General features: G+C 47.5%; 1 protein-coding gene across 2 annotated transcripts in view; it reads right to left on the bottom strand.

Annotated features, from left to right (window-relative positions):
• Positions 1-26,857, bottom strand: part of GCN1 (GCN1 activator of EIF2AK4) — a 746,722-nt gene that overhangs the window by 439,840 nt on the left and 280,025 nt on the right. For both annotated transcript variants that reach the window (XM_086942874.1, XM_086942875.1), the window contains exons 18-19: positions 3,847-4,006; positions 3,010-3,199 (exon numbers count right to left, since the gene is read on the bottom strand). In XM_086942874.1, the coding sequence (XP_086799000.1) occupies positions 3,010-3,199; positions 3,847-4,006 (350 nt within the window). The remainder of the gene's footprint in view (positions 1-3,009; positions 3,200-3,846; positions 4,007-26,857) is intronic.

Genomic DNA, 26,857 nt, shown 5'->3' with positions numbered 1-26,857 from the left:
AATGGCCTGGACTACCTCCAGCATGAGACACAACTCATGATCTGAAAGATATTGCCAGCCCAGGATGTCAGTTCTGACAGTTGGAGACCCTGGCAGGTAATTGGCTGTTAACTAGATCCCTTGGCAGTGTGCCCAAGATCACAGCTTTAATGCCTGTAGACAAATGAGAAAAGACCATACCTCCCCCTTGTTTGGTCATGTACATCACTGTCAAATTGTCCGTCACAGACCAACCTTGGATGACGGTGAGGAAGGACTGAAGTGCCAGCCGAATTGCAAACAGTTACAACAGTTTGATGGGAAGCAACTGCTCCTCTGGAAACCAGACGCCCCTGATTTCCAAGACCACTATAGGGTGTAGGCATCTGTCACTACCTTGCTCACACTTGGAGGGGGACTGAAGGCCATCTCATTGTGCAGGTTTGACTCGTTCCCCTTCTAAACTACATCAGCTGTAGAGCTTGGGGAGACTGACAGGTATCTCCCGTGCTGCAACCACTGCCTGTGGAGGTACCATTACTAATTCCTCATATGAACGTGGAAATATAAGTCCTGCAGCTCGAGTGACACCATCCAGTCTGCAGATTACAGAAAAAACCTGAGCTAGGGTCGGCATCTTGAACTTCTTCCTGATGAAGAAATTAAAGTCCCTGAGGTCTAGGATTGGACGAAGACCCTCCTCCTCCTTGGGAACAACGAAAAGGGAGTAAGATCCTTGTCCCATTTCCTGCTCTGGCACTAAATCCAGAGTTCCCTTCAAGAGAAGTGATGCCACTTCTTGTTGCAGGAAAAAGAGATGGTCTGGCTACGGGGGAGATGTTTGGGGCAATGGTGAGGTTGAGCTTAAAGGAAGGGTAGGGTGTAAGCCCTTTCTAAAAATGTAAGGACCCATAGGTTGGAGAGAATGGTCGTCCAGGCAAGTAGAAAGGAGGACACCGTCCCCTCCCCACAGGCCCCACTTAGGTTTGGAGAAGTAAACCAGACCTGCGTTCCTAGTAGTGAGGAAGAGGAAAAGAAGGAGGTGGTAGAGTGATCCCTGGCCCTTGCCTCTAGTTCTGACCCCGTACTGCATCACCAGTGAAGTTTGGAGGGTGCTCGGTCTAAGTGCTGGAACGACATTACTGGGGTAGGATGCCCTGCTACAAATTAAATCTTCATCTCCAGGGAGGTGTCCAAATCACTGGCCAATGACACGCTTGCCAACACCCTATCACCATCATCGTAAATACCAAAGGCAGATAATATGGGGATCAGTAATAGACATCTGTCCCTCACAGTCCCTATGAAGCTTGAAGCCCGGATGCTTTGGAGCAGACTTCTGAACCGCACTGAAGTCAATTTTATGTGAGGAAAACTCACAGTCTCAGGGTAGAGCAAGCTCTGGACCCCTGTTAAAAGTGTTGAATAAAGGGGACTGACATTATTGTGCGAGAGTGAGAACTAAATGGCTTTGGTTAGGTCATCTGACTTTACTTCCACCGTTGACATGAAGCCGGCACATGAGAAGGGTTGATGTTGGAGAACATTCAATGTTTAGTGTAAATACTATAACATACCATTTTTATAGCATCACTTCTACCTGCACGTCTACATAAATGTATACAAATGCCTGACTCACTGTCCTCAGGTTAAAGGCTTTTGTATTCCTCTCATAAGGAGATTTTTTCTATTGTGCGTGAATTCACCAGCCCCCGGTCCATCTCTACTCAGGGTGCTCCAGTGGAGACCTGGGCTAAGACTATTGCCAACTTCTTTACCACCAAAATTAGGCAAATCCAGGTTTCTTTCCCGCTGAGAGCTCCAGATGATGTGTCTGCGGTGCCGACTGAGACAGCCCCTCTGTCTCCCCCAGGCCCAGCTTTGCTTGACTTTCCTCCCCTTTCGGATGTCACATCTTTAGCCTTGATGAGGAACCTTAAATCGGGCTCACCGCTAGATCCATGCCCAGCAAAATTTCTAGCAAAAATGGCAGACGTCATCAACCCCATAGCCAATCCTATCCTTAATCTATCCCTGAGTCAGGGCTTTCTGCCCAGGCCTGGAAGCAAGCCATGGTCATCCCCTTGATCAAGAAGCCCAATCTTGACCCAGAGGCACCTTCTAATTATAGGCCAATTTCGCTCCTTCCAGCACTGACTAAGATCCTGGAGAAACACGTGCACAGCGTGCTTTCCAACTTCCTGGAGTCTAATGAACTACTTCATGAATCCCAATCGGGCTTTCGCTCCAACTTAAGCACCGAGACGGCGCTCCTGGAAGTCTCGGAGATCGTTAAAGAGGTGCTGGACACGGGAGGCAGGGTGATGTTAGTCATGCTAGACCTGTCGGCCTGAATACCTCCTCCAGCGTCTGACGGTCACCCAGAACGCTGCTGCGCGTGCCATTTTTGGCCTACACCGCCGCACTAGTGCCTCTAATCTCCTTGTATCCCTTCACTGGCTTCCGGTGCGGAAGAGGATACTGTTCAAGGCCATGACTCTTGCCCATAAGGCCTTGCATGGCAATGGTGCCAAATATCTTCAGAGGAGGCTGGACTTCTATCGACCTGTACGATCCCTCAGGTCAGAAGCTCTGGCTTTGGCTCGGGTGCCACGCATCAAAAGGGCTCGGCTAGGCGGCCGGTCCTTTAGCTTCCTTGCTCCTCAGCTGTGGAACTCTCTACCAGTGTCCTTGCGAAACACCGCAAACCTGCTTGTCTTCAGGAAAGACTTAAAAACCTGGCTGTTCGCTGGATAATTTGCCCCCTCTTCTAGGCCCCTGTTCTTTTACTGTTATGTTCTCCAGCTCTCTTCTTTGGTCTGGAGCTCAAAGCGCCGGGACACTCCTCGGAGTAGCCGCTGCGCTATAAAAGTCCCATTTTAACATTTTTTTTTTTTTAACATGTGCATACAAATCATCACAAACTTATGCACTTCTTCCCCATACTTCAGAGAAGCACTCATTTCTGCGATCAAGCACACAGTTCACAAAAATTCCTTTGGTATGGCTGTAAATGCACTTTTGCTTCACCTATAGATGGGTGGTGTGCCAAAATCAGCAGCTCCTTTGCAAGTTTCTCTGCCTCTGGGCTTTCTGGCTCTAGCCCAGGCACATTAGCAATGGCATTAAGCGTTTCCTGAAGAACACGAGGGGGTACATATGATTTCCCCAATTCAGAGAGCTCCCCTGACTCAGTCACCAACACCTCCGGCGGCAACACCTGGGGAGCAACCAAGACAGAGAGAGACCTCAATTAAAAACACAGAGACTAGGAAGAAGAAGGTGCAAGACAAACTGAAGGGTATGGAGAAGCAAAAAAGAAACAACAAGCATCGGCAAAGCCAATAGTTCTTCTTACACATACAACCATAGACATTCACAAATGTAGCAGACATGTACTGCCTGCACCAATGCAGTTTACCACATTAAAGCCTGACCTACGGACTGTCTTTGTAAATTCTGGAGTAAAGGTATCAATAAAGGATTGCTTTTTGTGCAGAATGCATATTGTAGATAAACCATTCAAAGTGGCAAACTGTGATGATCAATTTAAGTTGCAAGATGTGAAATAGTACCTCATGTATTCAGTGGGAAGCACTTCTTGGAAGGTGGAATAATACATCAAATAGCCAACAGTTTAGGGTAAGAGAGTAAAAGTTTACTGGGCAGACAACGTCCACTCTATACTTAAAGTAAATTAGAAACATTGCATCAGCAAACAGCTGTGCTATCAGGCCAGTCCTAAAAACAACATAAGGAGTCAGCTTAGAGCTGCTGCCGGAGGAAGACTATTGAGACTGCCCAAGAGACTAAACAGATATGAGGTGGATATAAACACCTAAACGGGGTAATTTCCATAGAACATACCTTATGAGTATTCAGAACAGTTTTAAGTTCTCCCAAGAGTCCATCTGCAAGCCGAAAACCACCCAGTGAAGAGAGCAGCTTCTTGACAGTTTGCTGGGCCAGCTTACGCACTCGCCAGGAACGGTTGAGTAGTACTGAGAGCAGCGTGCGGTGATAAGGCCTGGAACCAGAAGGGGAGCAATGTGAATGGCCAAGATGTTAGAGGTGTGACCTTGAAACGCAAGCAGCCAGAATAAGCAGAAGTGTATTGCATGCAATGTTTTCCTTGTGCTGGATGGAAAATGTTACTTACCAAGTAAGCATCTGTTTGTGGCATTTAGTGCAGTGGATTCATATGCTTAGCATAAGTCTGCCATCTAGAGTTAGGCACGACAGTGTGCAAGTTATTTTTCTTCGATAAAGTTTTTCGAGTCACGAGGTGTAGTGCCTCCTCATCTTCCTTGCAATACACATGGTACTTGACTCCATTTGCTAGATTGTTTACCACTTGACAGGTGAGGATTGAGTGTGAAGGATGATGTATCCTAGTGAGATGATCGTGCAAAAATAGTATGATGTTTAATTTAGATAACCTCAAACAGATGCTCACTGGGTCAGTTACATTTTCCATTTGATGGCATATGTGGCTGTAGATACACAAGCTTAGCATAGACTGTAAAGCAGTTTTCCTCCCATCATTGTGGCTGACCTTTGTGGGTTGCGTTTGTTTGAAATAATGTACGGAGAACTGCTTGGCCCACATTGTTGTGTAGATGCCATGACCCGTCAACGAGCCAATGTTAAGTAAATGTGTGCGATGTCGTCCTTGTAACTGCCTTACATATGTCAGCCATGGGTATATTGCAGAAAAAGGCCATGGAGGCTCCCTTTTTGGGAGGGATAAGTAAAGTTAGTTTAGATTTAGCGTAACAAGTTTGGATGCATTTTACAATACAACGTGAAATGCTTGCTTTACGGATGGCCCTTTCTTTATGTGGTTTTGAAGAAGCAACAAATAGTTGTGTCTTTCTAAATTATTAAGTTCTGTCAATATAATATATGAGAGGTCTTTTTACATCCACTGCGAGTAAAGCTCTTTCGCAACAGAATCGGGTCATGGAAAGAATGTTGGCAACTCAACCGATTGATTTAAGTGGAACTATGAGACCACTTTTGCAAGGAATTGAGGGTTGGTATGTAGTATCACTTAGTCCCTATGACGTTGGAATTTTTTTTTTCTCTAGAGTTAATGCCTGAAGCTCAGTGACAAGTGTGAGTGAAGTGATCGTAATGAGAAAAGTCACTTTCCCGGATAGAAACTGGAAAGTGCATGAATGTAAAGGTTCAAATGGGGGACCTGTATGTATGTATGTATAGGCATTTATATAGCGCACTACTTACCCGTAGGGTCCCAAGGCGCTTCGACCGCTGCGAAACCCTTCCTGGCTTCCCTGAGAGATGGTCCCTTAATGGGCATCTCCAGGGTGAGACCAGGCATCCCCGGCGGTCTGGTGGGGCCGTTAGTGAAGATGAGGCAAGCTAATGCCCAGAGTTGCCGAGTGTGATCGCTGATCAGAGTGGGCACCGAGGCGAGAGAATTATCGAGTCCGCTGACCCTGGTCCAGAAACCTGCCGCGCCGGGAATCGAACCCTGGTCCCGGGCCGTCCTCTGCTCTCGGGTCTGCCGCCTCTAACCAGTGAGCCACACTACTTCACTACTTCACAACACTGATGTTCCAAGCTGGTTTTGGAGGAACACTAGGCACAAATTTAAGGCCATCTAGGAAATATTGAATGACAGGAATCCTGAATATAGAAGTTTGTTCCCTGTTTTGGAGATGTGCTGCAACTGTTGCTAGGTGTAGTCTTATGGAAGTGAAGGCTAATTCATAGATTTGTAAATGGAGAAGGTAACAGACAGGGTCTTGAGGCTTCGCTGTTTCAGGGTTAATATCCTTTGAATGGCAATAGAGAACAAAGCGTTTCCATATTGTCGCATAGCAGACTCTAGAAGTGGGTCTTCTTGCTTTTTAAAGAATATCCATACACTGTTGAGGTAGATTTAGGTATCCAAATTCTATGACCTCTAGAGCAAAATTGAGAGATCAGGGGTTTGAATGTCTTACTGCTCGCTGATTTTGGGTTAGAAGGTCCTGCCAGTCAGGAAGTACCTGCTGTGGAACTGAGAGTTCTAGTAGTGTGGTGAATTATTGTTGTCTGACCCATGTGGGAGCCACTAGGATGGGGACTTGGCATTTTCTGCTGTGGAAAATACATTTATGCCTGGGTGATCTCAATGTTGGAAGACTAGGTGGAGGACATGTGGGTTGAGTTACCACTTGCGGCCTTGTTGTCTCCCGCTGACGAGATTCACTAAGTCGTTGCCCACCCCCTGTAGTTACTGTGCTAATAGGTAAATGTGTCAGAGAGAATACCTCCAGACGGTCTGGGCTACATGAGATAGCTGAGACAACCTCATCCCCTGTTTTTGCAGATAATACATGGTAGTCATGATGTCTGTTTTCATGAGATCCACTTTGACAGAGAAGTGGGGAAGGAATGTTTTCAGCTGCTGGATGAACAGCAAGCAACTCTAGAATCTAGCAACTCTAGGTGACTGATTTGGAGATTAGTTTGACTGGGTGTCCCGTGGTCCTGTACAGTAACTTCCTGTGAGTGCGCTTCCCAACCAGGGAGTGATGAGCCTGCTGCTATGGTTCCCTGCAGAACTGGGTCTAGAAAAGGCAGTCCCTTTAGAATATTGTTAGAATTCCTCCACTGCACAGTGTGGTAATGCATGTTGGCTGATCAAAACTAGATCTTGTAGCTGACCTTCTACTTCAGTTCATTGATGCGCTATGTATGCGCTAAGTTTTCTTTCAAAGGGTGCATATTGAGTCTGGCATTTGGTACTATGGCTATGCATGATGCCTAGGAGGTGAATGACATTTCTCACTTCATTTGCCAATAAGGTTGAAATTGTGGAATAAGTGCTTTGAAAGATTGAAAATTTGCAGCATTTGGGTAAGCTATCCCAATGTGTGAGTTGAGGATGGCTCCTAGGTAAGGTTGTATTTGAAGGGGCCGCAGGCAAGATTTGACTGAATAGGTAGTGAAACCTAGTTGTTGGAGTAGGTTTATGGTAGTTTCAGTGTGTTGTAAACAGGTTTGAGGAGATTTGTTGTTAATGAGCCAATCATCCAGGTAAGGGAAAACATGGATGTTTTGCCTGTGTGAACTGCTACTATAGCTAAGCACTTAGTAAATTGCCTGGGGCTGTGTCGACTGCGAATGGAAGCCCTTTGAACTGAAAATGTTGTCCATTTAGCAAGAATTTGAGGTATTGACAATGTGCTGGGTGAATTGGGATGTGGAAGAAGGCATCCTTTAGGTCCAGTGCAACCATGAAGTCACCTTGTTGTAGTAGCAGAATTACATCTTGATCTTGGTCAGACACCCATCCTTTTTTGGAGATAAGGAAGTAAAGTGAAAAAACTTTAAATGACAGTCTCTAGCTGCAGGGTGGAATGTTTGGAAGTGTGGAAGTGAGTTCCAGGCAGGCAATAACTATGCTGGATAATATCCAACACCCCTTAGTCGGATGTGATAATACTCCATGTGGAAAAGAGCTGCTGTAGTCTTCCGACAGGTGTAATGTGATCGGGGTAATGGTGGGCAAGTAAAGGCTTGGTGGTGGAAGTGGAAGGTTTGGTAAAACCTCCTCTACCTCGAGTATGTTTTCCCATATATGAACCTATAGTATCCTTTGGGTTGGTTAACTGAGTGCGTGTGTTATAAGAGGTGGATGCCTCAGGGGAGGTTTCCGTGATAGATTCAGCAGCGAAAGGAGCCACGTTGGCTTGTGTTTGCAACACTTCCATCACTTTTGTTTTGTTATCCTTTTTTATCTTCTCTAGAAGGGAATCTACCTCGGGCCCAAAAAGATGTTTGCCGTGGGAGGGCTAACAAGTTCGCAGAATTTCAGGTTTCAGGATATCCTTAACCAGGCATGTCTCCTGAGAAGGAGGCTTGAATTAATGCTTCTAGCTGCTGTATCAGCTGCTTCAAGTGCGTATCGTATGGTTGTGTTGGATAGGAGTTTGCCCTCTAAAGAAATCTGGTATGCCTTTTTATAGGTCGAGCCTAGCGCAGCGCGCATGCGCTGTCTACGAGAGGCTTCTTATGAGGGCTCAAAACTTCTCTGTGTGGGTCGGGCTCCTCCTACACATCTGATTGGCCTTTGCGTGTCTCTTTTAGTAATGAAAGCACGCAAATGGCCTAAGGCGGTGCATGTCCCACCTCTTCTTCAAATGTTCACTGCCACGGCATTTTGCTCTCTGGAGTGAGCCGAGCCGCGCAGGCTGGCAGCTGCATTCCTCCCTTGTCGTGGATCATGTTACTAATTAAACACAGCGTGGTCGCTTTCACTTTCGCGGCCACGCTTGTTGTTTTATGTGGGCTTTTTGCTTTCTTTTTTTTTTGCATACAGAAATGAGAAACTTTTCACAGACACAAACAAGGAGGAAGAACAACAGCGGCATGTCCGTGAACACTGGAAACGTTAGTGTTTTCACTTGCAAAGCGGCAGAGCCGTTGGTTTTAAAATGTGACACTTCTCCAGGGCATCCTTTCCTGGAACCAGACTCCAAAGTGTTTTCTGTTAGCTACTGTCAGCAGTTTAACTGATTGCAGCGAGCCCCACAGCTCGCATTTCTTATCGCCTGCATCCATTTGCAAATTAAACATCTAAATGTCTGACTCCAGACTAGCTGATCCCATTCAGGGGCTGGGGGGGGTCCTCCCCTTTGTTTGCACAGCGTGTGAACACCTACTCCTGTTGTACGGATGGTCCGTGGTAAATTTAGGAGGCAGTGTGTAGAAAACAGCTTCATTCAGGGATTACTCCCCGTTAGGACCAGAGCACAACTAGTTTGGTATATTTAATAAGAGTTTTGAAGGGTTTTTTAGCTAAGGCTTTTGCAGACATATAAATGAAATATATCAGATAACTACAATGTAATTTTTTTTTTCATCATTGCACCCATCCCGAGCGCCTGTATTACAGCTAGGGAGATGTAAATATTAATGCATGCAGCCCAAATAGAATGTCCCTTTCTCATCGCGCATTTCCTTATCTAATGTCAATGTTTCCATCTACTTTTACAGCCAATTATTAAGGAACAAAAGCTATTCAGTTGGTTCACACATTTCCAACAAAATGCATTAAAACGGTTCTTTCAGCATGTTCCATTGAGCTCTGCGTTTGGTGTAAAAAATACTTTTCAAGCAGATCAAATTTATCAAAACATAAAGCCACTTTAACACCTTAGCTGCTTTGGAACGTCCAGCTCCAGTGCTGAACGTTCCATTGCGCAGGTGCAGCTGGAACGTCCAACGGCCGACGGCAGCACTCCCGAGGTAGCGGTGCTGTCGGCCGCTGGTATAGGCGCAGCACTTAAGAGGTTAAAACCCGGCTCTGCTTGGTCAGCTGTGTTTAGACAAATAATGGCAGATTCAGAACTAAATTAGTGGCTAGGGAAATAACACAGCGCCCTGATCAATGGGAAGAGCCACAAGGCGCTGCTGTTTATGCAAATATTTATGAGCGAGGAGGCAATGTGAAGTCTTTTTTATGTTACCGGGAAAACCTTTCATGATCACGGGGTATTGTCACTGCAACAGTATATCATCGGTTTTATTAGTATTATTGTTAGTAACTGCAATATTATTACTATCACATTAATGTCAGCGATAGCAGTAATATTGTCATTATTTTGTCACTGCAACAGTTTATCATCTGTTTTATTAGTATTATTGTTAGTAACTGCAATATTTCTACTATCACATTGTCATCGATAGAAGTAGTATTGTCATTATTTTGTTATCATCATCTTTAGCGGTTTGTAATGCACTTGTGATAACATAGCATGTTTTTTTTAAAGTTGTATATTGCAAAACTCGACCCAAAGGTATCAGAGCCCTTCACATGAGCACCAGTTACCTGCAGAGGGGGGCGAGTTTACGGGAATGCATTCAGGGGCGGAGGCATTTAATGTGTGGCATGAGATGTGGACACAGTATCACTGTATTATAACTTTTCAACATGATGCACAGCAGCCACACTGCTCTACAACATAGCTTGAAGACATTGCATGCGAGGTAAAGGCATCTACGTGGAAAAGGCATGTTCTGGCTAAACACTTATAAAGTCCCAAAAGGCAAGACCTATTGGCTATGCCAATGCTTGTTTATGTTCCTATGGGAGATGCTGGAGAATATCCTCCATAATAACCTATCGTAGCGTGATAAGAGATCAATGGTGTTTGCAATACTCCAATGGTTGGCATACTGTGGTGCCAATCTCTTACCCGCAACATCTATACTTTTACTTTCTTTATCTGGTGGGGTGCCTCACAATATGTTTGAGAGCTTGCCCGTTTTCGGGCTGTAGCCACCACTATGGAGTCAGGCATAAGCAGGCCCTTGATATATAGGCATGGTCGACTAGGGAAGGTTTATATTTCTTATCAAACCTGAGAGTAATAACCCTGGATCTAATTGGGTCATTAAAAAGGTCCTCAGTGTGCCTGGGCAAAACCTCGAGCATAGGGATGTATTGGGTCAGAAGCTGAGAGGACAAGACAGTCTCTGATTAAAAGTCGTCCTCTAGTGGCTTAGTGTGGAGTGGCACTTTGTGGAAGTGGCTGCCCTACTTATAAGTAGTGGTGTCATCAGGGGGGAAGGTTTGATGATAGAGATCTGTGTTTTGTTTTGATCTGCATCATATGACTCCCAGTAATCTAAGGTGGTATTGAAAATTGATTACACCCTCCTCCTAATCTCATGTAAAGGAGTGAAGTGAACCCTTTGATGATTCAGTAGTGGTGACAAGAGTGTGCACAGGAGGCAGTGGTGATGGACTGATGTGCAGTGGACTAGTGGCTTAATCCACCCTCTTTTTTCCTTCCGAGGAACAGGAACATCAACTGCCTCCTCAAAAGACAGTTGCCTTTTAGCAGGCTGTCTCCTTGAATGGGGAAGCCTGGTGTCCTGTATCTGGATGAACCATCAGCTGATTTTGCAGAGGTGTCAATTTCTTGATTAAGTATCTTGAGTATACTAGTTGCACAATGTCTGGAGAATGCATCGAAGATGTGTGTTTCGTCAGCTCTGATGTCAATTTAGGCAGGGGCCGAAGGTTTTGGTTCAGACGCTGATTTTTCTATGCCAAATTGGAGTGTTGTTTCGGTTCCAAAGATTTTGGTGCCTAAAGGCTGCACGAGTCTGATATGGAGTGTTTTGGCGCCGAAGGATGGCTTAAATCCGATGTTGAGGGGCTCGGATCGGCGACCTGCTGTCCAGGCCGTTTATTCGGCTCCAAGCCGTGACTAGATGTTTCGGAAGCAGTCGGTTGGCAGTTGTGGCTCAATGTCAGTCTTTGGATCATGAGATGGGTGAGGCTTTGCCGGTGTCGCTGTGGTAGGGTTGAAGGTGGAGGGGGCACAGTACTCATAAGTTGTTGCCCTGGAATGATGTTGTGTAATGTATAGTTTACCTGTTGGTGCAGTTTTGCAGCTTGAAGAATTTTCTGGATTCACATACTGTGCATTATTCCACCATCTAGTGGTTGGGTCCGGAATTGTTTAACTATGTCCTTCTACTCTTTATTCTTTTTTTTTTTCTTTCTTGCTGGTGGGCGTCGACGTACCTCCATATTGTGTCCCGTTGTGATGTCACTGTGCTTCCTCCGGAAGCTCCCACCTTTGATCGCCATCTTCAGATTCCTTTTTTCAAACTTTTTTTTCCCTCCCACCTCGTTTCATCGTCATTTGTGGAGGAGGGAAGGTTCGCTTGTGAATCCCAAAAATTCTTCAAGATGCAAAACTACACCGACCGGTAAGAAACTATACATTTTGCAGCATGAATCTTTTCTGGATTCACATACTGTGCATGGATTTTGTAGCGGTTTGGTACTACAGTGCTGGGTTGAAGATTAAGATGATTTGAGAATAGATGCTGTAAGACCTTTTGTCTTAACACTAGCTTTCTTGTTCATTTGAATATCTACAAAGTAGTGTTTTGTGAACGTGTGCACTGAAGACTATGTTGCTGCCATGCAAATGTCTTGAAGTTTTGTGATAACTAGAATGGCAATAGTGGCTCCTTTCTTCCTTGCAGAATGTGCCCCTCGAGCCCTTTGTAATTTTTCTCCTGCATTTTTGTGGCACAATTGTATTGTTTGTGCTATCCATCTTGCAATTGTTTTCTTGGTCACTGGTCTCCCTTGAAAATTATAGAAAGTTGTTTAATTTAACTGTACTCCTTAGTTATTTCAATATAATAAATTACTGCCCTTCTGGCACCTAGGGTGTGGAACATTCTTTCTGCATGTGTCTCTGGAAGAAACTTGGTATCTGTACGGTTGGAATTATATGGAACTGCGAGATCACCTTTAGCATGAATTGTGGATCGTTCTCGTGAAGATTTTGTCCTCACTGGTTAGAGGCGGCAGACCCGAGAGCAGAGACGGCCCGGGACCAGGGTTCGATTCCCGATGCGGCAGGTTTTCGGACCAGGGTCAGCGGACTCGATAATTCTCTCGCCTCGGTGCCCACTCTGATCAGCGATCACACTCGGCAACTCTGGGCATTAGCTTGCCTCATCTTCACTAACGGCCCCACCAGACCGCCGGGGATGCCTGGTCTCACCCTGGAGATACCCACTAAGGGACCATCTCTCAGGGAAGCCAGGAAGGGTTTCGCAGCGGTCGAAGCGCGGAGATACTCCTCCGGGAGTCGATCCTAGCGCTATATAAACCTGCAATTAATTAATTAATTAATTATGCATTTGTAAATAAGGTTTCTGTAATGTTAGTTCCTGTAACTCACTAACTATGTAGTGATTTTATGACCACCAAAAACGCTGTTTAGTGTGAGCATTTGTAGTGTAGCCTTATGTAATGGTTCAAATGGTGCCTTCATCAGTTGAGAGAGTACCACATTTAAATTCCAAGTAGAAGGTGGTACCTTCTTTGGGGGTGCGATTAATTTTGCTCCCTCTAGGAACCACTTGACCACTGGTGAAGTGAAGAGGTTTCCAATGTGCCCCCTTGTATATGCTACGACTGCTGCTAGGTGAACCTTCAGTGATGCATAGGTCATCTTACAATCCAGTAAATGTGTTAAGTACCTTAGCACCGTTTCATCCGTTGTGTTCTTTTTGAATAGCTCTTCCTTAAGACACCATAGTGAATATCGTTTCCATTTTGCCATATAAAACTTCCTAGTGGTTGGCCTTCTTGCCTCTTTAAGGATTGCCATTGTGTTCTCCACCAACTTTAGGTGTTCAAACACTTAAAGTCCTCAGGAGCCATGCTGCCAGGCTTAAGGACTTCCTTCTTGCATTGCTAACAAATCTTGTCTTTTTGGCAATTTTTTTATTTTTTTCAGCAATATTTCCTTTATTTACAAGAACCAGGTTTGTCTTGCCCATTGTGGAGCAATTAGTAACAACTTCATGCTGCCGATTCTGAATTTGCTGATCACCTTGTGAAATAGTGGTATCATGGGTGGGCATATGCAAATATCCCTGACCAGTTTACCCATATTCCCTTCCCAATGGACTGTTCGCAGTGTTGATTGGAGGTGAAGCGTTGCCATTTTGTGTTCTGGGGTCTTGTAGAGAAATCCATCTCTGAAGTTCCCAATTTCCCAGTCGGTGCATTGCTACAATGTTCATTTGCCCAATTACTCAATTGTTGAGCTAATGTTGAGAGGGGTATTGATTGTGTCCACCCTGTTTGTTTACATAAAACAGGGTGGGTGTGCTGTCTGTCTATATCAGTAGTGTTTTCCCAAATAGCTCTTTCTGAAAGGCTTTTAAGGCTAGAAACAATCTTTAATTCCAGGATTTTGATGTGTTGTATAGCATCCTGCTCTTTCCACACTCCCCTTATTCGGAGGTTGTTCATGTGTGCTCCCCATCCCATCTGGATGGTTGTGGAAATGGTTTTCCTTGTGTTATGTTCACTGTGTTCCACCATCCTATCTCTTCCTGTATCCTCTGCATGTCAACCACTAGATCTTCCCAACTCCCTGTTGCTTGTGACTATTGTGCTTGTATAGCCATTCCTGAAATGAACTCACGTGTAGTCATATGTTTGGTATCAAATAGATGCAGAAGCCAACCTTCCTTGCAGCTTCCACACTGTCCTCAGTGTGGTATAGCTGTATTTCCTTCAGCAGTGCTGCTATTCTCTTGTCATGGGGAAATCTTTCCCTTTAATTGAATCTATTTTTGCCTCCAAGAACACCTTCCCCTGTTCCGGTTCCAGGGGTGACTTCTACCAATGAACGGAGAATCCAAGCTGGTATAGTGTTGCAAATGCTACTTACCAGTATGCATCTGTTCTTGGCATGTAGGGCTGCTGACATTCATATCTGTGCATAGATCGCCGCCTAGTGTTGGGTCCGGATGATTGCACATTGTTGTCCTGGAAGAGTCTTCGAAGTATCACGAGATAGGTGGCTCCTCCCCTGGACTACAGTGCGCATGGGCATCGCCTCCATCCCCAGATTGTTTTTAGCCATTGGCAGAGATGGAGTGAAGTATGTGAGTGATGACCATGCTATGAGCATATATATATATGAATACTGCAGCTGCTACAGGCGCCGGGGAGGAGGGTGGGCGATATGAATGTCAGCAGCCCTACATGCCAAGAACAGATGCATACTGGTAAGTAGCATTTGCAGTTCGAGGCATGTGGGCTGCTGAATTCATATCTGTTCATAGAATTCATAGCAGTCCCTCCATTAGCGGCGGCCGCCCGTGCCAGCTGCAGCAGTCTGAAAAAGTGTTTTGAGAACAGCCTGACCAACAGCTGCCTGCTGTTTGGAGTGCACGTCTACACAGTAATGTTTAGTGAAAGTATGTGTGGTAGACCATGTGGCTGCTCTACAAATATCTTCTAAGGGAATGTTACCTAGGAAAGCCATAGAGGCCCCCAACTTCCTGGTGGAGTGGGCTCTTGGTGGGATAGTGAGAGTGCGTTTAGCTTTAGCGTAACAGATTTGAATGCATTTCACGATCCACCTAGCGATCCCAGCTTTGGAGATAGCGTTTTCCTTGTGGTGTGTGGCAAAAGCAACAAAAAGCTGCTTGGTTTTGCGAAAATCTTTTGTCCTGTCCACGTAGTACATCAAGGCTCTCTTAACGTCAAGGGTGTGGAGCATCCGCTCCGCCAGCGTCTCCGGGTTTTGGAAAAACACCGGCAACTCAATTGTCTGGTTCATATGGAATTGAGATACAACCTTGGGTAAGAATTTAGGGTTAGTGCGGAGTACAACCCTGTTAGCATGCACTTGGAAGAAAGGTTCTTGGATGGTGAGCGCCTGCAACTCGCTAACCCTCCGTAGCGATGTAATTGCTACTAAGAAAGCAACCTTCCAAGTCAGAAACTGAAGCTCACAAGAGTGCAGTGGCTCGAAGGGAGGACCCATCAGTCTTGTAAGAACCACATTGAGGTTCCATTCTGGAGCTGGTGGGGTCCTTGGTGGAATGACTCTCTCGAGTCCTTCCAGAAAAGCCTTGATAGCAGGGACCTTAAAAAGTGACAGGTGTTGCCTATTCTGGAGGTATGCTGCCATAGCAGACAGGTGAATGCGGATGGAAGAGTACGCCAAATTGCATTGATACAGGTGGAACAGGTAACAAATGATGTTTTGAATGGAAGCATCTAGCGGGTCAATATCGTGGTTAACACAGTAAATGACAAACCTCTTCCATTTAGCCGCATAACAAGCTCTAGTAGTGGGCTTCCTTGCCTCCCGAATGATGTCCATGCAATCGGGGGGAAGATTGAGGTAGCCAAACTCTAGGACTTCAGGAGCCAGATCGCCAGGTTGAGCTGTTGCGGATCTGGGTGCTGAATGTCGCCATGGCTCTGCGTCAAAAGGCTGGGTGTGAGATGTAGCCTTTGATGCGGTACCACGGACAGTTCCAGAAACGTGGTGTACCATGGTTGGCGAGCCCACGTTGGAGCAACTAGGATGAGAGTCATCGAGTGTTGCCTGAGCTTGCGTGCCACCAGCGGTATCAGAGGTGCTGGGGGAAAAGCGTACGCAAATCTGCCTGACCAGTTCATCCACATCGCATTGCCCTGTGATTGCGGGTGTGGGAACCTGGCGGCGAAGCTTTGGAATTTTGCGTTCTCCTTTGTGGCGAACAGGTCTATCTCTGGATGACCCCACCTTTGGAAGTACGGTTGGAGTACTGATGGATGTATCTCCCACTCGTGCATTTGATGGCTGTGCCTGCTGAGCAGGTCCGCCATCTGGTTGTCCTTGCCCGGGAGATGCTCTGCCATGAGGAAGATGTTCCTCTGAATGGCCCACTTCCACATGCTCTGAGCCAGATGAGACAGCTGCGGAGAGTGTGTGCCTCCCTGCTTCTGGATGTAGTACATGGCCGTCATGTTGTCCGTCCGGATCAACACGACTTTGTTGCACAGATGTACTTTGAACGTCTTCAAGGCCATGAAGATTGCCATCAGTTCCAACACATTGATGTGCATCTTCCGTTGCTGTAGTGTCCATAGTCCCTGCACTGTGTAGTGGAGTACATGCGCTCCCCATCCCTGGAGAGAAGCGTCTGTCGTCAGGATAATCTGTGGCACAGGCTCTTGGAATGGTCGGCCCTTGCAAAGGTTTTGTGGATTCCACCAATGCAGAGAGTTGTATGCCCGACCGCTCACCAACACTAGGTCTGTCAGTTGCCCATCCTGAGCCTGAGTCCACTGACGTGCTAGGCACTCCTGAAGCGGACGCATATGTAGTCTCGCGTGCGGGACAATGGAGATGCAGGAGGCCATCATGCCCATCAACTGCATGAACACTTTCGCTGGAAGCGAGTGTTGGGGTCTGAATCGTTGGATCAGCGTTTGGATACTGGCGATTCTCACTGAATTTGGCTGCGCAGTGGCTGCCAGAGTGTTTATCGTCGCGCCCAGATACTGTCGTACATGGGCGGGCTGGAGATGGGATTTCGGGTAGTTCAGAGAGAATCCCAGATCGTGCAGGAGATGAATAGTGCGGGACACGTGGTCGGCGCACTGCTGTTCTGTTTTTGCCTGAATGAGCCGGTCGTCCAGATAAGGGTAGACGTGGACGTTCTGGCGTCGTAGATGCGCCGCCACAGTCGCCAGGCACTTTGTAAAAACCCTTGGCGCTGTGGTGACCCCGAACGGCAGAACCCTGAACTGATAGTGCTGGTCTTGAATCGTGAATCTGAGATACTTCCTGTGGGAAGGATGCAGGGGGATATGAAAGTATGCATCCTTTAGATCCAGCGTAGCCAGGAAGTCCCCCTGCTGAAGCAGAGGGAGTACCTGCTGTAACGTGAGCATATGGAAGTGCTCCGAGAGAATGTACCAGTTGAGGGGCCTGAGGTCCAGGATGGGTCTGAGAGATCCGTCCTTTTTGGGGATTAAAAAATACAGAGAGTAAACCCCCGTTCCCCTTTCTTGTAGTGGGACGAGCTCTATTGCCCCTTTTTGCAGCATGACCTGAACTTCCTGCTGCAACAAGTGCAAGTGCTCGCCGGACATAGGACGGCTTCTTGGAGGTATGTTTGGTGGAGTGGAAGTAAGTTCCAGACAGTAACCGTACTGGACAAGAGATTTGACCCACCTGTCCGTGGTGATGGATCTCCACACGGGCAGGAACTGCTGGAGTCTCCGCCCGACCGGTGTTATGTGGTCGGGGGGCAGTGACAAGACGTCACTGCTTGTTGGCGGCGGTGGACCTGGAGCTGTTTCCACGTCCCCTGCCCTTGACATTGTTGCCTCTGTAGCCACCTCTACCCTTGTTGGTGTATGAGGTTTGGGTATTGCTCTTGTAGTACTGGGTGGATTGCGATGCCTGACCCCTTGAGGTGCCTCTGGTATTGGAGCGGCGAAAGGAACCACCCCGAAACTGCTGAGACTGGAGGGCCCCCATAGACTTAGCAGTGTCTGTATCTTTTTTCATTTTTTCAAGCGTCGCATCAACCTCGGGTCCAAACAAATGGTCAGGATTAACCGTCTGGTTCAGGAATGTTGTTTGTATATCAGGTTTAAACCCTGAAATCCTAAGCCATGCATGTCTTCTGAGCAACACACTAGTGTTGATTGCCCTGGAGGCTGTATCAGCCACATCTAGCGCACATTTGATGGAAGCGTTTGTGATGAGCTTTCCCTCTTGCATTAACATTTCCCCTGCCTCCATGTACTGGTCAGGCAAGTGCTGCAGCAGTGCTTCTAGGGTGTCGTAATGAGCCCTATCGTAGCATGCAAGTAGGGCCTGCGTGTTTGAGATGCGCCAAATGTTAGCTGCCTGTGCAGCAATCCGTTTCCCTGAGGCCTCAAATATTTTTGACTCTTTGTCTGGGGGAGGAGCGTCACCAGTTGTCTGTGAGTTCGCCCTCTTGCGAGCGTTGGATACAACCAAAGAGTCCAGTGGCAAGTGTCCCTTGATATATGTTGGATCCGAGGGCGCTGCCTTATATTTCTTATCAATGCGTGGATTGATGACACGTGCCCGAGTGGGCTCCTTGAAGACCTCCTGCGTGTGCTTGAGCACTCCCTTGAGCATTGGCAAAGTCTTGATTGACTTTTCAGCCACAGAGAAAGTGTCAAATAAAAAGTCCACATCCACAGGATCGAAGTGCAGCTCGACATCATGGTTAGCTGCAGCTCTCTCGATCAAAGCGTTGAAGGCTGCAGAGTCCTCCGTCGGCAAAGTTTTCGCCGCAAAGAGCTGCGGTTCTTGACCCGACTGCGGGTCCTCAGGGTCGCCTCCGGCAGACCAAGGTTCATGTTCCTCCTCCGGATCCGAGTACGCCGGATAGTTGTACTCGACCTCCTCCTCGTCACCATCCCCCGCGTTGGAATGAGTTGGTGAACGCGGCAGGTCTCTTGGAGACGCCGGCGCCAAAGGTGCTGAAGTACCCGCAGAGTCCTTCTTGTTTTTGAGAGGAATGCGAAAATGTTCCAACACCGGCTCCGTGGTGATTTTCCTCTTGAGCAGGGACAGTTTCCCGGTATTGGCGTCGATGATGACCTCACGACGTTCTTCCTCCGCAAGTGGCTGGAGCCGAGGCTTAGACACCACTGGAGACGCTTTGGGCGTCAACACCTCCTTCGAGGGCACGCCAGCCCCATGCTTCGAAGCGAAGGCCTTCGGCGCCGACTTCGGCGGCAGGGTGAAGCGGATAGGCGTTTGTGCCTTTGACGGCTTCAGCGCGGGCTTCGACACCCCTTCTTCCGGTTCGGGAAGCACAGCGACCTTCCGAATCCGTTGCAGGGACTCCTCGACCTTCTTCAATAGGGCTGGAGAGGGATTGACCGTCTCGGGCGATTTCCCAGACTTGGGAGTGGTGTCGGCGAGAGGCACCGTCTTCGGAGTCGACGCATCACCGTCCTTGGCCCCGACGGCCGGAGCCGGCGAAGCCAGAGCCTTGGGATCGCCTTGACGCTTCTTTGAAGCCTTCTTCGGGTCATCGACCGCGACCATCTTCGGCGCCGACGCAGCCGCGTCGGACGACTTCGTCTTCGGCACCGACCCTGAGGCCCTCGGGTCGGCCATCTTGGCACGACTCTCCATGTCGGCCATTTTGAATTTCTTAGACTTTGACGCCTCCAGAGCCTTCTGTACAGCTTTCACTTTCGGTTTTGAAACCGGAGGTGTGGATCCCGAAGGCTTCACTTTCGTTTTCGGAAACGTGAGTGGCACTCTAAAATGTCCGTGGCCGGGCCCGTAGGCGGGGCTGCTGGACTAAGAACGAGGTCTTGGGTAAGGCCCGAAGGCGATCCCTCGACCTGGGCCGCAGGAAGGGGGTCGACCCCTGAGTCAGTTCGGGGATGCTCTTCCTCCGAGCTATCCCCCACGGTGGCAATGGCCCCATCGTCGTCCCCTACCTCGTCGCCGGCTTCGTCAAACTCCACGTCTCCTGCGTCGTAGGCATCCCCCTCGGACGCAGGGCTAGAGTCCGAAACCTGTTGGACATTGTCGTCTCCAACGTCTTCTTCGAAGATGTCGTCCGGCGGGGGCGCAGACATCTGGGCCTGGAGTCTGGCAGCCCGACGAATCTTGAGGGTCTTCTTACACCGGAACCTGGAGCAGGCCATACACCTGGCCTCTGAGACATGCAGCTATTGCTGCTAGGCACTTTGTGAATACTCTTGTTGTTGATTTTATACCAAATGCTAACACTTTGAATTGGTAGTCTATTTTGTTGACCACAAACCTTAAGAATGTTTTGTGCTTTGCACTCATGGGGATAGGTAAATAGGAGTCCTTGAAAGCTATTGTAGCCATGTAGTCCCCTTTTTGTAGTTGTGGGTTTTACCTCATGCCGGGGTGTCATGATGAACCTTACATTTTTTATTAAATTGTTCAGCAACCTTAGATCCAAGATAGGACGTAGTGTCCCATCTATGGAATTAGGAAACCTGTTGAGTAGTTTTCTTTCTTTATTTCCTTGTTTGGCATTAACTCTATTGCTTCTTTTGGCAACATTTCTTCTAATTCTTTGAGTAGATGTGTTGTTTCTTCCTTGGAATGTACCTCACTCCCTGGACCTTTGGAGGTGTTTTAATTAGTTCTATGCAGTATCAGTACTGTCTGAAGTGATTTGTTTCCATTTGTGAAGGAAATGTTTCAGTCTGCCTCCTACCGGAGTAAGGGGTAGGAGTAACTGTTGGTTTAATTCTGAATGTAGTTGCTTTGTCTTCCTTGTTGACAAGCTCCCTAGTCTTCTTGGGCTATGCACTGTGCCAGAAGTCCAGTCATTTGGTTGTAGGGTGTGCCATGCCCACAAACCACTGCCCTGGCATACATCACTCACCCCTCTAGCTGGGTGTCCTATGCCAGTGGTGAGGGTACATGTGCATGTACCGTGCACCCCTACAGTACCCAGGTCCATTCCTGGGCACTGTAAGGGCAGTGCTGCCATTAAGAGAATATGGTGCTGGGAGTTTATCATTACGAACTCCACAACACCATAATGGCTACACTGAAGACTGGGACGTTTGGTATCAAACTTCTCAGCATATTAAACCCACACTGTAAGAAACTGGCTCTGTATATGCTGTACCAAAGTGGGGTACAGTGTGTACAGAGTCCAAGGGTCTCCAGGGTTCTGGCAGAGGCTAAAGTTAGATAGAACCTTACTCTCTAAAGTGGTAGCTTGGTGGAGCAGTAAGGCAGTATCAGAGGACAGTGTAAAGCATTTGATGTACACATTCGGTCAGCAAATGGTCTCTCACACTCAAGAACTGAACTCTAGGCCAATTATTTTGTATAAAAAAATATACTGTTTTATTTCTAGAACCAAGCAAGCCTGGTACAGATAAGCATACACATACTTTTCAGTAGTAAATTACTTGTATGAACACAGTTCAAAATTGCAGTGTAACTTGTACTGGTTTTGGTTACAGTTTTGAGTAACAGTTTGCAACACATTGCAGGTACAGTACATTCAATTGAATGGGCTTTTTAAGTAAAATGCAGTTAATTATTTTTCAGATTACTTTTGCTAACACAGGACTGGATCCTAGATTCAGCCCTGGGACATTTCCTTAAAACAGGTGAGTAAATGCATTTTGGTTAAAGGTACGATTTTTAAGGAATATTATTGCATTTCAAAAGTTGACACAAAAAACTTTTTTCACATAGAATCACCAATGTTATCCTATGTGAGGAAATTCACTTAGCAGGTAAGTTAGGTTATCGTTACTTTTTCTTACTCAGTGCTGGATGCTGGATTCAGCACTAGGACATTTCCTGAAAACAGTCGAGAAAATGCTTTTGGGTTATTCGGCTGATTTTTGAGGAATATTTGCAGTTTTCAAAAGTTGACACTTAGAAACTTTTTGGGAGAAAAAGTGTCAATGTTATCCTATAAGGAACAAGCATTTGCAATACAATAGGTCTCGCATTTACGCAAACTTGAGCTATTAGCATTGTAAGTGCCAATGCCTTTTATTTGTTTTAAAAACAAAAACATAAATAAAAGGTATTGTCATTTACAATGCCACTAGCTCAGACTCGTGTAAATACGAGACCTATTGCATTGCAAATGCTTGTGTATATGTTTCAATTGATTGTACCATTTAAAGTTGAGAACAGTTCTATAAAAAAAGATAACACAAATCAAAAAAACCTGCACACACACTGGCTCTCTCTTTCCCTCGGTCTACCACACAAACACACACACAAAGGTACCAAAAGTTTAATTCTCATCTCCCCCATGTCCAAAGGCAGCGTCTCTCAGCCTGGCCTCTGTCCTTGAGTGGTGAGTCATACAGCCGTGGTCATAAGACCACATTCGGTGCCCCGAGTTGTATTTACCCAGGCTGTAAAGAGCGGGCTGCCGCTCTGGGGCCCGGACAGCCCTCCAAAGCCTTTCTGAGGGGCGCGAAAAGCAATAGTTGCGGGTAAGGTTTATAGCACGAGTGATTCAGGACACATTCAAATGCTGCTTTTAGATGCTTTCTTTGTTGTTATTCCACAAAATTATCCAGAACAATCCTGTTTGAAATGGGATGCATGTCATGGGAAGGGCTGTTGTAGGGGTCTTTCTACATCACAAGTGTCACAACCAGTGGTCATTTAAAAGTCTGTAGTAATAACTTTAATTCGACTGCATTTTACATCAATAAGATGTTTCCCCGAGTGTGTCACGAAAAAAGCACTGAAATGTCACACCTAAGTACAGTGAAAAAATTTCAAAGTCGCACAATGGGAAAAAAACTTGTCAGCTACGTGCGTATGTTTTCAAAAACAAATAGTGCGTGCTATTTGGGTGGTCTTTGCTACATGGTTGTAAGAGGTGGCTTGGTTGCATCTGACGGGATGGCGCCCTAAGTGCCTCAACAGCAGAACCTGGCATTAAGTTCCTTAAAACAGAACCCGGCCCTATGTGCCTCAACAGCAGAACCCAGCCCTAAGTATCTGAACAGCAGAACCCTGGCCCAAGTGCCTCAACAGCAGAACCCTGGCCCAAGTGCCTCAACAGCAGAACCCTGGCCTAAGTGCCTCAACAGCAGAACCTTGGCCTAAGTGCCTCAACAGCAGAACCCTGGCCTAAGTGTCTCAAGGGCAGAACTCAGGCCTAAGTGTCTCAACGGCAGAACTCTGGCCTACGTGCCTCAACTGCAGAATCCGTCCCTAAGCTCCTGAACAGCAGAACCCTGGCCTAAGTTTCTCGACAGCAGAACCCTGGCCTAAGTGCCTCAACAACAGAACCTGGGTGTAAGTGCCTCGACAGCAGAACCCTGGATGGGTACCTCAACAACTGAAGAGGAACACCCGGCCCTAGCCTTAGTCAGGGCTCATCCCTGCACATCAGAGCGAGTACGAAGGCTGGTGCTCTTGTGGTCTGTAAGAGAGCTTAAGTCAAAGTGGAATTAACAACCGATGGCACTACCCCATCCAAAGGAGCTGTGACCAATGAACAGCGGCTGGATGACGTCACTCTTTTAGTGAGTGTACACTTGAGGCTTCACTCCTTTATTTATTTATTATAAGATTGGGTGCTCGGGGTTCCCCAATAGTTGTTGTTTTCTTTCAGTGGGTAATAATAAGGACGGCGTAGTTGCGGTTTCATTAATTTACACTTTGGATTAAGTTGCTTTTTAAAGGACATCATTTTGAGTGCTTTGTTTCTGAAAGCCTGCTTAGAACAAGGAACTCACGCACCCCAGAGACAGGACTGAGTGGCCAGGGCCAGGCTCTCACGCAGCAGCTGAGGTTCAATGAATCATACAGTAGTATCACCAATGAAATTGCCCGCTGTGCAAAACAAACTGAGCCGTGAGCAGAAGGAAAGATGAAGGGTAGCCTTAAACATAAAAGACTCTGAAAGTAACCAGGAGACTGTCAGGATCGCAAACTGAGAAGGTGCACGGAGGCACTGGGTCATACTGCCCTAAACAGGAGGTGAACCCTTATTCATAATGCCCTAAACAGCAGATGAACCCTGGTTTATACTGCCCTAAACAGAAGGTAAACCCAGTCCATCCGCATCCCAAGTCAGCCCTTCTCGGATGATGATGAGGCATCAAGTGCGCTGGCACTTAGGCGGGCTCCTGCACATGCTGCTATGCTCTCAGCTCCCACGTTGTACTCAGTGTTGTTGAGTGGTTTTTACTTCCTATCGAGTCGTTTTTTCCGGATGCACTAATAGATTTTACATTTCACAAATTAAGCACATGCTTTTTTAACAAGTGTGTGAAAACGTTTCCATACTGTAAACAATCCGATGTCTGACTCTAGTGTGCCAAGCACAAGAATCCTAGATAAGGTTTAAAGTGCACTAAACTTGCCGAGAAATGAAAGAGAAACACGTTGGTTTACACTTTTATGGATTTAAAAGATTGTATGAAACTGAACTAACTTTATTGTGATGACGAAGATGGTGAAGGGACAACGCAGTCCTCCACATTTGACGAATTAGAAGCTGTTAACCACAGGAGTCAGACCGACATTTGAAACCTGGTCTTTGAAAAACAGAAAGTGTTACAAGAAATTCCCCATCAGGGCCTCTTCATAACTTATATTATCCAGCTTAGCTCCTCGAAAGCCATCTGGGGGTGCTGCAGCTCCGAGGTCCGCCAGGTTACAGCACGCCTGCTGGGAGAGTCAGTGTGAGACCTGCTTCAGAGAAGGCGCAACGTCTGCAGCAATGGAAGCTGGTGCCAAGGGTGACAAAGGGGGCAGAGGGGTGGGCGTGTGCCTGTATGTATAATCTCAACATCCTTAAAGTGTGCCTGTTAGTCCCTGTGTGCATGCAATACAACAAAGCCAGAGCTATTGACCTTGCCAGTGCTTGTGCATATAATACTTAATACCTGTAAAGTGCCAGTTTCCAAGAGCTCTCAGTTTAGGAAGAAAGGGAAAACGTGAAGAAACCCCAATGCACGGACAGCGGACTGCGGGCGGGGGGGGGGGGGGGGGAGGGATGCAAAAATTCAGGGACAGCGAATTGCGGGCGGGGAGTGCAAAAAAACATGGACAACGGGCATAATAATGATATACTATGAGGTACTGGAGACCAGGACACAACGTGAAGAGACGCCGCGCGCATGCGCTGCAACGCTAGCACTTCATAAGAAACCAGACTGAAAACCAACGACTATAGATCTCGCAAGCGAGCAGCGCATGTGCTGCAACGCAGGCGAAACCTAAGGGGCGGGGCCTAAGGGAGACAGGGCAGTCACCAACCCCACTTCCAAAGAAACCGGACAGAAACAGACTATAGATCTCGCAAGCGAGCACTGCATGCGCTGCAACGCAGGCGAGACCTATCTGCTTCAAGATAAATAATCGAGTTAAGTTTCTGGGGTTAGACTCAGGGGTCTCCCAGGGTCAGTGATTCACTTTTGTTGCACCCTCAGCGGCACTCGAGCGGCCGGGTGCAGAGTGATAAGACCCAATGTTATCCTATGGAGAATAGGGGGGCTTCGGTTAGTGGCGGCTGGCAAGAAGGCCACAGGGTTGTGGGAGCAAAGCTCCTATGGTTAAGCTCAGGCAAGTTGGGGACCAAGTCAGCACCAAAGGGGGACCCTCAGCGGTGCTAGGGCAGCCGGGTGCAGGGTGCTGTTTTGAGGTCGGGTGCCCTGTTGATTTCAATAGAGATACTACAGGACAAAGAAACACTGCAGGCTCGGGGACGAGGATCTTCCAGGAGTGACCACCACTTCGAGGGGTAAGTTGCAATGTAGAGGGATGGTTAGGCACCGCTGGGTTGAGCACACAAGGCCGGGGGCATCGGGTGCAGGGGCGCCTTTGGACACCAGATTTTCTTACCCACTCTAGTTACGGTAGGGGGGTCCTCTGGATGAGGCTGCAGGTGTCGTCTGAAGGCTTGAGGCAGGTCAGGGGTCACCGGATCTCAGGTCAAGGGTCGCTGGATCTTGGGTCAGGATCGCCGGGGGGGGGGGGGGGACCTCCTTGTGGGATTTGTTCACTCAAACACCGGCCAGGCTTGGCGGGTGCAGAGTGTGCTCCATTCACGGTTTCTGGCTGGCACCAGAAGCTGCAGTTTAAACACGTCCGGTGTTCACGGGAGAAACAGCTTGGAAAGTGAATGCAAGCAGGTCCTCCGGGGTTTTTGAAGTTGGTGGCCGGTGGATACACCAGGTTTTCTCAGGAGCAGGTTCGAGGCGAGACAGGCCTGGGGTCAAGTCAGTGGGCGTCGTCCTCTTGTTAGCTCTGCACGGCTTCTCGTCCTTTTCTTATTGTTGCTGGATCTAAGGTAGGAAGGTTCAGGGTGCCCCTAAATACTACGTTTAGGGGTGTTACAGGTGAGTAAGGGGCATGGACCAATAGGCCCCTTCCCTGGGGTGGGTACACCCCCTATTCTGACACTCTCCATTGGGAGGGGGGCAGGAGCGTGTCCCTGGTTGGCCGGGTCCCCCCATCGTCAAGATGCGGGGACTCAAGGTTCTGCTTCAACTCGTCACCCCCACCTTAGGGGTGAAGTTGGCAGAGGTGGGTACACCTCTCTTCCTCACTTGTTTTTCCCGCTGGTTCTCCTGCATAAAGTGGGGGGTAGAACCAGTGGGGACCAGTTGCTGAGTACAGCAAGTGATCTGCAGAGGCTCACAAAGGCGGTATGCCTTTGAAGCTTCACATTCGTGAACCCTGCCCTTCCTGGGGGAGGAGACTTGGCACCGCGTCCCAGATGGGCATTGTTTGAGGACCCCCGAAAGCAGCAAGCTCCCGACCCAGGGGTCCAGAAACATGTCTGGGGTGGCAGCCTCAGCAGCCACTCAGGTCACTGGGAGTTGGTCGAGTTTCAGGGGGATGCCCTCTGTCATGCATTTTACATTAAATTCCACACTGTCATCAGAGTGGGTTTAATGTACTGAGAAGTTTCAGTGTAGCCATTATGGTTCTGTGGAGTTCATAATGACAAACTCCCTGCACCATATACTATTAATGGCATCACTGCACTAACAGTGCACAGGAATTGACCTGGGTTCTGTAGGGGT

This window comes from Lissotriton vulgaris, chromosome 11, assembly GCF_964263255.1.
Source record: "Lissotriton vulgaris chromosome 11, aLisVul1.2, whole genome shotgun sequence".
NCBI classification, from domain to species: domain Eukaryota; kingdom Metazoa; phylum Chordata; class Amphibia; order Caudata; family Salamandridae; genus Lissotriton; species Lissotriton vulgaris.
This window is presented reverse-complemented; position numbering and strand designations above follow the sequence as displayed.